Source organism: Trichechus manatus, unplaced genomic scaffold (genome assembly GCF_000243295.1).
Source record: "Trichechus manatus latirostris isolate Lorelei unplaced genomic scaffold, TriManLat1.0 scaffold00030, whole genome shotgun sequence".
Classification (NCBI taxonomy): Eukaryota; Metazoa; Chordata; class Mammalia; order Sirenia; family Trichechidae; genus Trichechus; species Trichechus manatus.
This window is the reverse complement of record NW_004443966.1, coordinates 3,821,798-3,832,545: the sequence shown is the minus strand read 5'-3', so window position 1 is coordinate 3,832,545 and position 10,748 is coordinate 3,821,798. Positions and strand designations below refer to the sequence as shown.

The following is a 10,748-nucleotide window of genomic DNA, read 5'->3' as shown; positions in this document are numbered from 1 at the left end:
CCATAGTCTAGGTACAAGTAGGCATCGTTAACACTTGGTGTGGGACGCTGAAGAATTAAGGTGTTCTGAGTTCTGAGTGGCTGGGTTTGATAATCAGGCTACTGGCACATTCACAAACAACAGGGTGTGATAGTGCCCTTGCAGTAAGGTAATGTATTATATTTAAAAACCAAATGCCAGCTGACCTCACCAGTCTGTGACCACAAAATAAGATCACATTTCTATTTATGCCCAATAAACACAGGTTATTTTTGGAATCCTTAAAGAGGGCCTCACATGTGCCCATAAACCAGTGTGATAGCTGCAGCTACCATGATATAGTCCCCTCCCACACTCTAATCTTCCTCTCCTTTGCTCGTGGCTGCTGAGGCCGATACTGATGGTATCACCTGTGTGGATGTCACCGGTGGGCCAGTGACATTGTCCCTGCAGTTTCCCAAAGCCTCCAGTCCTCAGAGAACCTGAATGGTGCTGTGTTCTAAGCAGAGATGGAGACAAGGGCTCCCTTACTACCCGTGCCACGTTTTACCACCCATGGCTTATAAACATCAGCTAGCTTCTGGCCCTCACCCAAACACAGCCTCCAGTGAAAACTGCCATTGTCTGGCCCTGGCCCTTCAAACTACAGGTTAAACTCAGTCCAGGGGCGGATGGGGGACTCTGTGCCTTCCTCTCATGCCTTCTTCTCCTTCTGCTGGTCCCTGCCCTCTTTCCTCCTACAGTGACTACAGAAATCCCCAAATTCATCAACGGATGCAAACGGATGGACAGCGATGATGATGACGGGCGTGAACTAGACTGGTAGGGCCTGGGATCCATTCATCCAAAGCAAATATTTGCCAGTATTTCAGTCGGGGTGTTATGCAGGACAAACACTCCCAGATCACATCTTCACCTAAAAAATGCGGCTGAAAACACGCATGTTTGTGGAGGTCACGCTGGAGTGAAGTGGTGGGACAGCAAGCAAGGGTCCTGCGTGGCTGCTTTAAGCCAAGAGTGCGTTATGTGTCTGGTTCAAGGCCCCACTCTAGCTAAGCCCTGGCCCATTTGGGCACATTCGTGGCACACACTCTGGGGCCTTGCCAGTGGTCTGCCTTACGGTTGGAGGTAAGTGCTGAGATCACAGGGAAGGCTGGACAACCATGTAGGTGGAAGCACTGCCCATTCTACTCAAGTCCCCTATGCAGGAATTGGTGTAATCCAGCACCGCCCTAGGATCAGAGTCCTGCATAACACAGAACGAGGTCGGCCAGCAGATGTCTGTCACAGGTGCCCCACCCACGGAGGCTCCCAGGAAGTCTCAGCCGTCATTCTTTAGCACCCTGCTGGGAGCATTGCTCATCAGGCAGCTGATCTAACTGCACAGTCTTCTGTTGGTCTAGGTCATCCCAGAGCCTCTGCCTGTAATGTTCTTCCATCATGGATGGTCAGGTGCATTGTGTAACGACAGGAATGTGAGCTTTGCTGTCATTTAGACCTGGGTCAAATCTTTGCTCTGCCTCTTTACCAGCTTCGGGACTTCTGGTGATTTACTTAACCTCCCATGAACCCTAGTTTTTTCTGTAAAATGGAGATAATAATATCCACCTCAGAGTGCTGTTGTAAAGGGGAATGAAAACAAAGTATGGGCACCCAGCACAGTGCCCAGCATGGAGTGGTTGCTCAGGAAAATTTGAGTCCCTTGGTGATGCAAACGGTTAACACACTGGGCTGCTAACTGAAAGCTTAGAGGTTTGAGTCCACCCAGAGGTGCCCTGGAAGAAAGGCGTAGCAATCTACTTCTGAAAAATTAGCTATTGAAAGCCCAGTGGAGCACAGTTCTACTCTGATACACATGAGGTCACCAGGAGTCAGAATCAACTCGATGGCAACTGGAGGTGGTGGTGGTTCTTCCCTTATCACCAACAGCCTCGTCTCAGTGCTCTTGGTCCCCAAACCCGGCTGCTGAAAGATTCAGGGTGCCATTGGTAATTGGATCATTTCTACACTCCCTTCCTAAGTTCCCAGACTTGGTTAAATATCGTCATTCTATTTGACTTCTCAGAACTTAGAGGATACCTTCTAATCAGTCCATCTCGCAGGACGGTATTGGACCAAGACATTCTGGATGAGACCTATACTTCCATGAAAGGCCCAGCCACTTTGCAAGAGATCTAGATTGTCTTTGATTGCTGTGGATAAAGGTCCAGGGACTTGTTTCTGTGGAGTGACCTTCCCTGAGCTATTCATGGAATATTTCAGAAATGGCTTCCAAATGTAGGTTAGAACAAGCAAAAGATCGCACTGAATGATGAAGAATATGATGCAGTGGACCAGCTTAGGAATGAGCCAGTTCTAAACGTTCTCCTTCCTCACATCTGCTTCTTGCTAAATGTTGGACAAGTCACTATTTGTTGGCCACTTTAATTTTCTCATCTATAAAAAGGAATCACATATTCTTGTAGGATTGTTGAGAGCTAAGTAAATTAAGGTATGAGATCTAAGTAAATTAAGGTATGTAAAGCACTTAACACTTTGTAAATTGCTAAGCCTGTTGCCGTCAAGTCATTCCTAACTCATAGTGAACCTGTAGAACAGAACAGAACTGCTCCATAGGGTTTCCAAGGAGCGGCTGGTAGATTCGAACTGCCAACCTTTTGGTTAGCAGCTGATCTCTTAGCCACTGCGCCATCAGGGCTCCACTAATGTACGTTTTGAATGTAAAGCCAGCGCGTTGGGGTGGTTGTGTTAGTAGTAGCGGTCATTATTTCCATGACTTACCGGAAACACCTCCAGCCACGTAAATGGCCATGGCAACAGCCATCGCAAATCCGACATTGATGGTGACAATCCCTCCAAAATGCCCTCGACTGAGGACGGCTTGGGCAACAGAGCCACATCCAAGGACCTGGAGTGAGAGAAAACTCAACAAGTAAGTGGGATGGTCAGAGTCAAAGGCGACTGAAAGTTACAGCAGCAAGAAGATAATTTAAGTGAACCTGTGGATGTGGGCTGCCTTGGGCTTGATACACATCAAATTATAATGATCCAGCTATGCAGATAGAAGAGGGTGCTTGGCCCCGAGGCTGAGTCTGACTTATACATCCATTTTGTTGGGCCTGCACGGTGTTAAAAATTTGTCTACTTTCATTAATCAGGTCATTTCAGACAAAGATCTAGGTTTCTGGATTTTTTTTTAATTAAGCTTTGTTTTTTAAGATAATTATAGATTATTATAGAAATATTACTGAAACATCCCACATACTTTAATCCATCAGGTTTTTTAAAGCAATCAGAAGCTCTGGAAGCTCCAGAAATAATCACCTGGAGCAGAGTGGCAGGCCGCTGCCCCCTTTGTTTAGAGCTCATGCTCTCCCAATTGGCTTACTTTAAATCACTTTACACATTTAAGTCACTTTTCTGGTCCTTGTAGGCATTTGGGTTTGAGATCCCTACTCTAGAGGCTCCTAGTATAAGCCAGATTAGGCACACATATTGTATGCACACCCAACAAACGGAAAGGTCATTTGTACCATCTGTTAGAAAGAGTGCTTGATATACAACAAAGGAAAACTATGGAAGGATAGAATTGGAAACCAAGTCTCCTTATCCCTCTGTCTTTTCTCCTTGATGAGACTGTAGTTTCCTGGACCCCAGAGGCTGCCACTTACTGTTTCTTGCATTCCCTATGGCACCAAACAGTGCTCTGCTCACAGCAAGCACTCCGCAAACAGTTGTACAACGAAGGTGAAGTATGATAGCGAGTCTTCGATAATCTTCAGCTGGTAGAGGATGTTTTCGAAAGGTTTGGAATCAAAGTAATATGGTGTATCATTCAATAGACTATGAGGCAGCCATCAAATAGAATGAGGAAGACATGTGTGCACCAAAATGGAATGATCCCCAAGGTGTATTGTTAAATTAGAAAAAAAAACATGTAGAACAGTGTGATGGATTGAACCGTGCCCCCTAAAAATGTGTGTTGAAATCCTAATCCTTGTTCTTGTAAATATAAGCTTATTTTGAAATAGGGGTTTTCTTTTGTTACGTTAATGAGCCACATCAGAGTAGGGTGGGTCCTAAACCTAATCACTTCTGTTATACAAACAGCAGAATAGACACAGAGACACACACGGTGGGGGGGGGGGGGGTCACCAAGGAGTGTCAGGGAACTCCAAGAAACTCCTGGGGCCACCAACAAGGACAAAAACAAAAAAATCAAACCCGTTGCCATCAAGTCGATTCTGACTTATAGTGACCCTATAGGACAGAGTAGAACTGCCCCATAGGGTTTCCAAAGAGCGGCTGGTGGATTTGAACGGCTGACCTTTTGGTTAGCAGCAAGTTCTTAACCACTGCACCACCAGGGCTCCCCGACAAAGACAAACCTTCCCTTAAAGCTGATGCCCAATTTGGCGTTCTAGCCTCCAAAACTATGAGACAGTAAATTTCTGTTCTTTAGAGCTTTCCACTTATTGTGTATTCTGTTATGGCAGCACTAGGTAACTAAGACAAACAGGGTGTAAAGTAGACTGCTGATTATGTTAAAAATGCATTCTGTTGGTTCCTTTTACATGCCTGGGCACGCTCCATGAATATACAAATAACAGGAAACATGGGTGGGCCCTGTGGAAGGGAAATGGATGGTCAGGTCAGGTGTTAGAAAAAAGCTTTCCATTAAATACCCTTTCCCCCATGTATTTCCTGATGTTAAGAAAATGGGTCCTATATATCACTGAGTACCCAGTTAAAACCATTTCATCACGGTCCATTAAAAAAAATTTGGTGAACAAGTGTTATTGGGAAGAAAAAAAAATGTTTAGATCAAAGATGGAGCAACGGCACATGAGTTTGGTAGAAAAACAAGACAACAAATGACCATCAGCCATTTGTGCTGTGATTTCCAAAGCCAACATGGTCCTGGACGTGCATGTCCTGAGAGCTGACCAAACCTTCCCTGAAGCACAGAGTCCCGTTCGGGTGTCGTACCTAAAGAAGAGCAACTGACGTGCAGGAGGGGATCAAGCAATAAGTATTTAAAGACAGGAAAATAGAGCACGTGGGGAAAAGTTTCAGAAATGACAGTATCTAAGGGTGTGAAGTCTTCTTATTAGGAAGGCAATAACCAGCTCTTATGGCTCTTGACCATGGGATGAACTCCAGGAAAGAGGCTTAAACTGAAATGTGAGGGATTGCACGTGAACAATTTCCTGATAGTGATGAATTCTAAATAGCTCTCCAGGACACATCTGTGAAGTTCTTCAGAGAAATATAATTTACAAACAAGGGAGATTTAGTACGTATAGAGTGATTTCGATTTACTCTTCTCTGAAGCCAGAGAAATTACCCAGATGATCTTCTAATGTCCCTTCTAGTCCCCAATTCTAAGATACAGTGATGTGTCTCAGTTCTAACTGCTCATAGTAAGGAGCAATATGAGGGTTTCACCTCTCGAGGGAAGCACTTGGTCCATGCGTCACATGCCCATGGCGGCTTTGAGTTTAATCATGGACTTGGCCCCATACCCTACACTGAATTTTAAATAAGGTTGTAGCAGGAACATGTTCCCTCTCCCCTTTTCAAGAAATCCCCTGGGACCATTTCATAGTCTACCAATTGGGAGCATTTCCTGAAAAGAGGAAAAAACATTTCTGACGGCTGAGATAAGCTGATTTAGACAACTGGGGGTAAGAAGAGATGCATCCAGACAGACGCCAGTCTTGAGCTATCACTGCCTTCCAAATTCGCGTCTTCCCTCTTTCATGGTTCAGATGCTCATGAGCTTGAGCTAGTCTAGTGGAGACGGAAATGCTTTAAGTGGCTCTAGGGGAAGAGGGAGGCGCTGTCCTGTCAAATCTGACTGTGATGGACACTCTTCTCTTCCCCCCTACATGCTGAAGTCGCCTCTGATCCTTTTCTAAGGAAGATAATGAAACTGAGAGTTGCAGGAAAGAACTAGGAGAGAGGAACAGTGTGGGGGCTTCAGTTATCTTCATCAGAAACCGCCCTCAGAAGACTTCAGCCCAGATTTACAACATTGCTTCTAAATTTTTGAATGTATTTATTACAGCCTGAAAAAGCAAGGAGGAGGAAAGGTAACATCTACTAGGCTCTGCCCTTGCCTGCCTCTTCCCACCTGTGTTCACAGCGCCAGGGAAGCAGATCTTGGATATTCTGATATTTTATGGTCTGGTTGTTGGGGAATTGGTCACCCCCCTGTCTTCCTTCTTCTGTGCACCCGGTGTATTTTTTCCTTTCAGATTGCTAGAACTGTCCTTTATGGTATTATAGATAAAGCTTCCAGCATGGGTCCCTACGCGAATCTTTAAGAACTGCCACACCTTCCCCCTTCTTAGGCCCAGAAAGAGCTCGTCAGCATTTCCATCCTCTCTCATTTTTCTCTCCCCTCCCTACCTGGAAAGCTTCTCTAAGCCCATCAGCCATTCATATTCTTCTTTCCAAATCTCATTTCTGAACTTGACCTCTTCTCTGAAATTCCGTTGTACTGTCTGTACTCCGTTATCAGTACTTAACTGTTTTCCGAGGGTGGAATCTTGATTTCCTTATCTAGAATACAGTCTCGAAGGTTCCTTTCCAAACTAACAGCCAGTAATATGCTAGTCTGTTTTATTTTATTCTGTTCCCTTGGGTGTTTGGTTTCCTGAGTCTGTCACTCACTCCTCTTCTGCAGATAATTTCCAGACTTTCAAGATCCCTTCCACCTTCTTGCCAGGATCCAGCACCTGCTCGATCTAGTTGCCTTCTCTAGAACAGTTAGGACAGTCACAGAAAGCACACAGGGGTGTGGAGAACAGTGACAAAGCCATGGATCTGGTGTTCACTCTGTCCCTCACTGGCCCCCAAAGATCTTCCTTCATCTCTCATTATTCTGCCAATAGCCTCACCAAGCTTTCTCTCCATCACCCCAAATCACTCAAGCCCCTTTCTACAAGAAATAACCCACCTCCTGCTCAACTCACATCTATTAATGGCCTTGAAGATGAGCGGCAATTCAGAATACCACAAGAGCTTGTGTTCTAGTTATCCAGTGCTGCTTAACTACCCAAACCTTCCTGAACCTTCTTCTACAGACTCGGACAAGCGTCCCCATCTCCAGTCTTCCCTCATCCAGGGACCGTTTTCCCGATGCCTCTCCATTGCTCAAGAAGGGCCAGCACAAACTCCTCAGCCTGGTACTCAGGGCTCATCATCAACTGGCCTCAGGATCCCCAGTCACCTCTCTGCCCAGTATTCTTCAACATAAACCCTCCGCATGGCCAAGCTGGTGTCCTGTCACTGTCTTTTGAGCTCGTGATGCTCATTCCCACCTCTGCACATCTGCCCAGCTGTGCTTTCTAGAAGGAATATCTCTTCCTTTGCACCTTCCCCAACCAAACCCAATCTACCCTTAATGCTGAGCTCAAATGTCACCCAATATATCCTTAATGCTGCGCTCAAACGCTCCCTTTTCAGTGGGGCCTTCTCTGACAACTTAAGCCCACACTGTCCTCTTCTACCATAATTGTCATTTCGTTATACACCCCTTGTCCTGCAGTTCCCCGTCAAGACTGCAGTGTCCTCCAAGGCAGCAGCTCATATTTCTTTGTATTCCCTGCAATATTTGGTGAAGGAGGTTAAAATATCTTAACATACCCATTGCCGTCAAGTCAATTCCAACTCATAGCGACCCTATAGGACAGAGTAGAACTGCCCCCCCATATGGTTTCCAAGGAGTGGCTGGTAGTCCAACTGCCGACCTTTTGGTTAGCAGCCAAGCCCTTAATATAAGCAGGAAAAAAATAAAAAACCTCTATGCAAATGCCTTTTCAAGAGAAAGGGGTAGGTTTTGGGGTAGGATGTGAAAGGTAGAAGGTATAATTTCTAAGAAGTGTCTGTTAGGATTACTGGACTGTTCCCTACTGTGCCATGATGCCCGACAGCACGCTGTTGACTGGAGATCATGTGATGTCATTATCATGAACTGACACGCTGCTGTGAGGGGTTAACAAGCCCACAGACTGTAGAGCATCTGACCCTTCTCACATCTTTTGCACATCTATTACCTCCTTTAATGTATAAACTAAGATGTTCCTAGCATGGTATGTACGAATGTATATATTCCCATTTAGCGGGCATAATAACCTGAGGGAGAGGGAAGTTCTCCAGTTCGGGAAAAGAAATTAAGTTTGCCTAGTGAAAAGATTTTTTTCAGCCCAAAGCTAACGTTTGAGTCCAAACACATAATTTGTCCAGATTTGTGCTTCAGAAGTCTCTCTTTTGTAAAATCAAGACATGGGAAACTAAAATCCCCAAGTCTACAAGCACCTCCAACTGGGATTGTTCATTCACTCAACCATTCATTCATTCATTCATTCATCCGTATGTTCTACAATTCTCAGTGCCAGGCATGGTGCCTGGTGGTAGGAGGGATGTGAAAATCGGACACAGACCCTTTGGAGGCTTGGAGATCAGTGGGAGAGAAAAGACACAGGACTGTAATACATGCTTAGAAGCGGTAAGAGTCACAAGGAAATATGGATCAAGTGCGGTGCTGTCATTAATGTTACCAGCTCGTTATCGTTAACGCCCAGAGAAGGTGCACATGGAGATACGGATTTTGTTCCCAGCCTTACTAACTAGATGGGAGCAATTTTGACATTTAAGTCTCCCCAAATTATCGAACCACCTAACATAATGCTACTAAATCTGAGATATATTGATATATGTACACGAGGGTATGACAAACTGGCCTGATGAGCAAGTTACGATAGTATGAGACCAAGATCTCTCTTCTGCTATTGCCTGAAATAAAAATGGCTTGCCCACTATCGCCTCCACCAATTTTGTCAGATGGTGGGATAGAAAAGAAAAGGACCCCAGTCTCGCACATGGGAGATCAGCTTTCTCATGGCCAGGCTTCACGTAAATCGATGACACCAAACAGGAGGATTAGACCCTTACGATCTTTCATTCGCGCTTTCCTAGCAAGAAAGCTAAGGAGCCCTAGTGGTACCAGGGTTAAAGTGCTTAGCTGCTAACCGAAAGATCAGTGGCTGAACCCACCAGCCGCTCTTAGAGAGAAAAGAACTGGTAATCTGCTCCTGCAGAAATTGCAGCCTAGGAAACCCTCCGGGGCTGTGAGTGGGAGCCGACGACGGCACCCAGTAACGAGCTAGGATGTTAAGTCTTTGCAGAATGTGGTGAAGGGACAGCCTCAGAGCAGAGTCACAAACGGGCTGACTGCCACCCTGAAGAAAGGTTGCATGCACATCTCTGGATTTTTGACTACTCTTAAAAAAACTAAAATCTGGAAAAACCTTATCCATTCCTGCTCAGCCACAGTGGAGAGCGTCAGAGTGGTAGAGGCCCCATAAGATGGGGCATATGCTGTCCACTTCCACCCTAGCCTGGCAGACGCTGCCCACTTCACTCACATGTGTTGTCTGCCTCGTCTGAATAAACTTTGGGCTTTTGGCTTCTGCATTAAGTTCTGTGCAGAGAAACCCTTTCAGCTTTGCGTGCCAAAGGTTTCCTGGCCCCACAGATACCATGGCGTAACACAGCTGGGCTGAGACGCAGCATAGCCTCCCAGTTCCTGGAGGAAGGATCTGTGGCTCCCTTCAGAGGAAGGGCCAATTACATATGCAGAACTTTGACTAAAGTAGTGGTAGCAGAGAAGGAGCCCTGGTGGTGCAGTGGTTAAGTGCTCGGCTGCTAACCAAAAGTTCGGTGGTTCGAATCCACAAGCTGCTCCTCGGGAGAAAGACATGGCAGTCTGCTTCCGTAAAGATTACAGCCTTGAAACCTGCTAGGGCAATTCTACTCTGTCCTATGGGTCAGTATAAGTTAGAATTGCCTGCACAGCTGCACAGCAATGTTTTTTTTTTTTTTTTAGGGGTAGAGAGATAAAAACATACAGTCCCCATTCTTGGAAGGGAGCCACTGTGGAGGAGGCCCCCCTCCTCCTGTAAGCGTTTGCTGCTTATACCTGGAGAGGTAGTACGAACACCATCACGTCGGCCCAGCATTCCCTGCAAACACTGGCCCTCCAGCCCATGCTGTTCCTGTGTGTTATCTGAAGTCTCACATACAACTCCACCTGTCTGTACATACCTATTAAGTTTATGTGACTCTACCCAGGGCTCTACTTGTTCCCGTTATTAGGACAGAATGCATATTTATGCAGAACTTTCCAGCAGTTAGTTTTCCAACTGGAAAATAAAGCTTTCTCAGTCGTAACAAAAATAGTTACAAAGAGCCAAGACTGAAACATGGACATTCTGGCTAAAAATGAGATATTTGGTGGCACACAGCCTGAGAGAATATCAGGATGACATCAATCACTCTTCAAGAACTGGCTGTACTTGAAAAGAGATGATATTAGGCAGGCTCATAAAAAGAGAGGAATCTGAAATTTGTGAACTAAGTGAATAGGCAAGTGGCCAGCCTCAGTGCTCTCCAAGTCAAAGAGGATACCAGGAGCCAACTCGGACCTCAGGAACAAAAGGTAATTAAACCCCTTTATTCCTATTCCACTACAAATACAATGCCCTCCTTCAACTCACCCCAAATAATGCTGGCCTGGACAAAACTTGATCATGATACCAGGGGCCAGAATCAAAGTTAATTAAGCATTCATTTACTAAGGCGTGCTTGTTCAATTGGAGCCCTGGTGGTTAAGAGCTCAGCTGCTAACCAAAAGGTGGGCAGTTTGAATCCACTGGCTGCTCCTTGGAAACCCTACGGGGCAGTTCTACTCTGTCCTACAG

General features: G+C 45.6%; 1 protein-coding gene across 1 annotated transcript in view; it reads right to left on the bottom strand.

Annotated features, from left to right (window-relative positions):
• The window catches only part of AQP9 (aquaporin 9), a 42,542-nt gene that overhangs the window by 15,542 nt on the left and 16,252 nt on the right, over positions 1–10,748 (bottom strand). Inside the window, exon 2 of the mRNA XM_004374609.2 lies at positions 2,761–2,887. Coding sequence (XP_004374666.1) covers positions 2,761–2,887 — 127 coding nt within the window. The remainder of the gene's footprint in view (positions 1–2,760; positions 2,888–10,748) is intronic.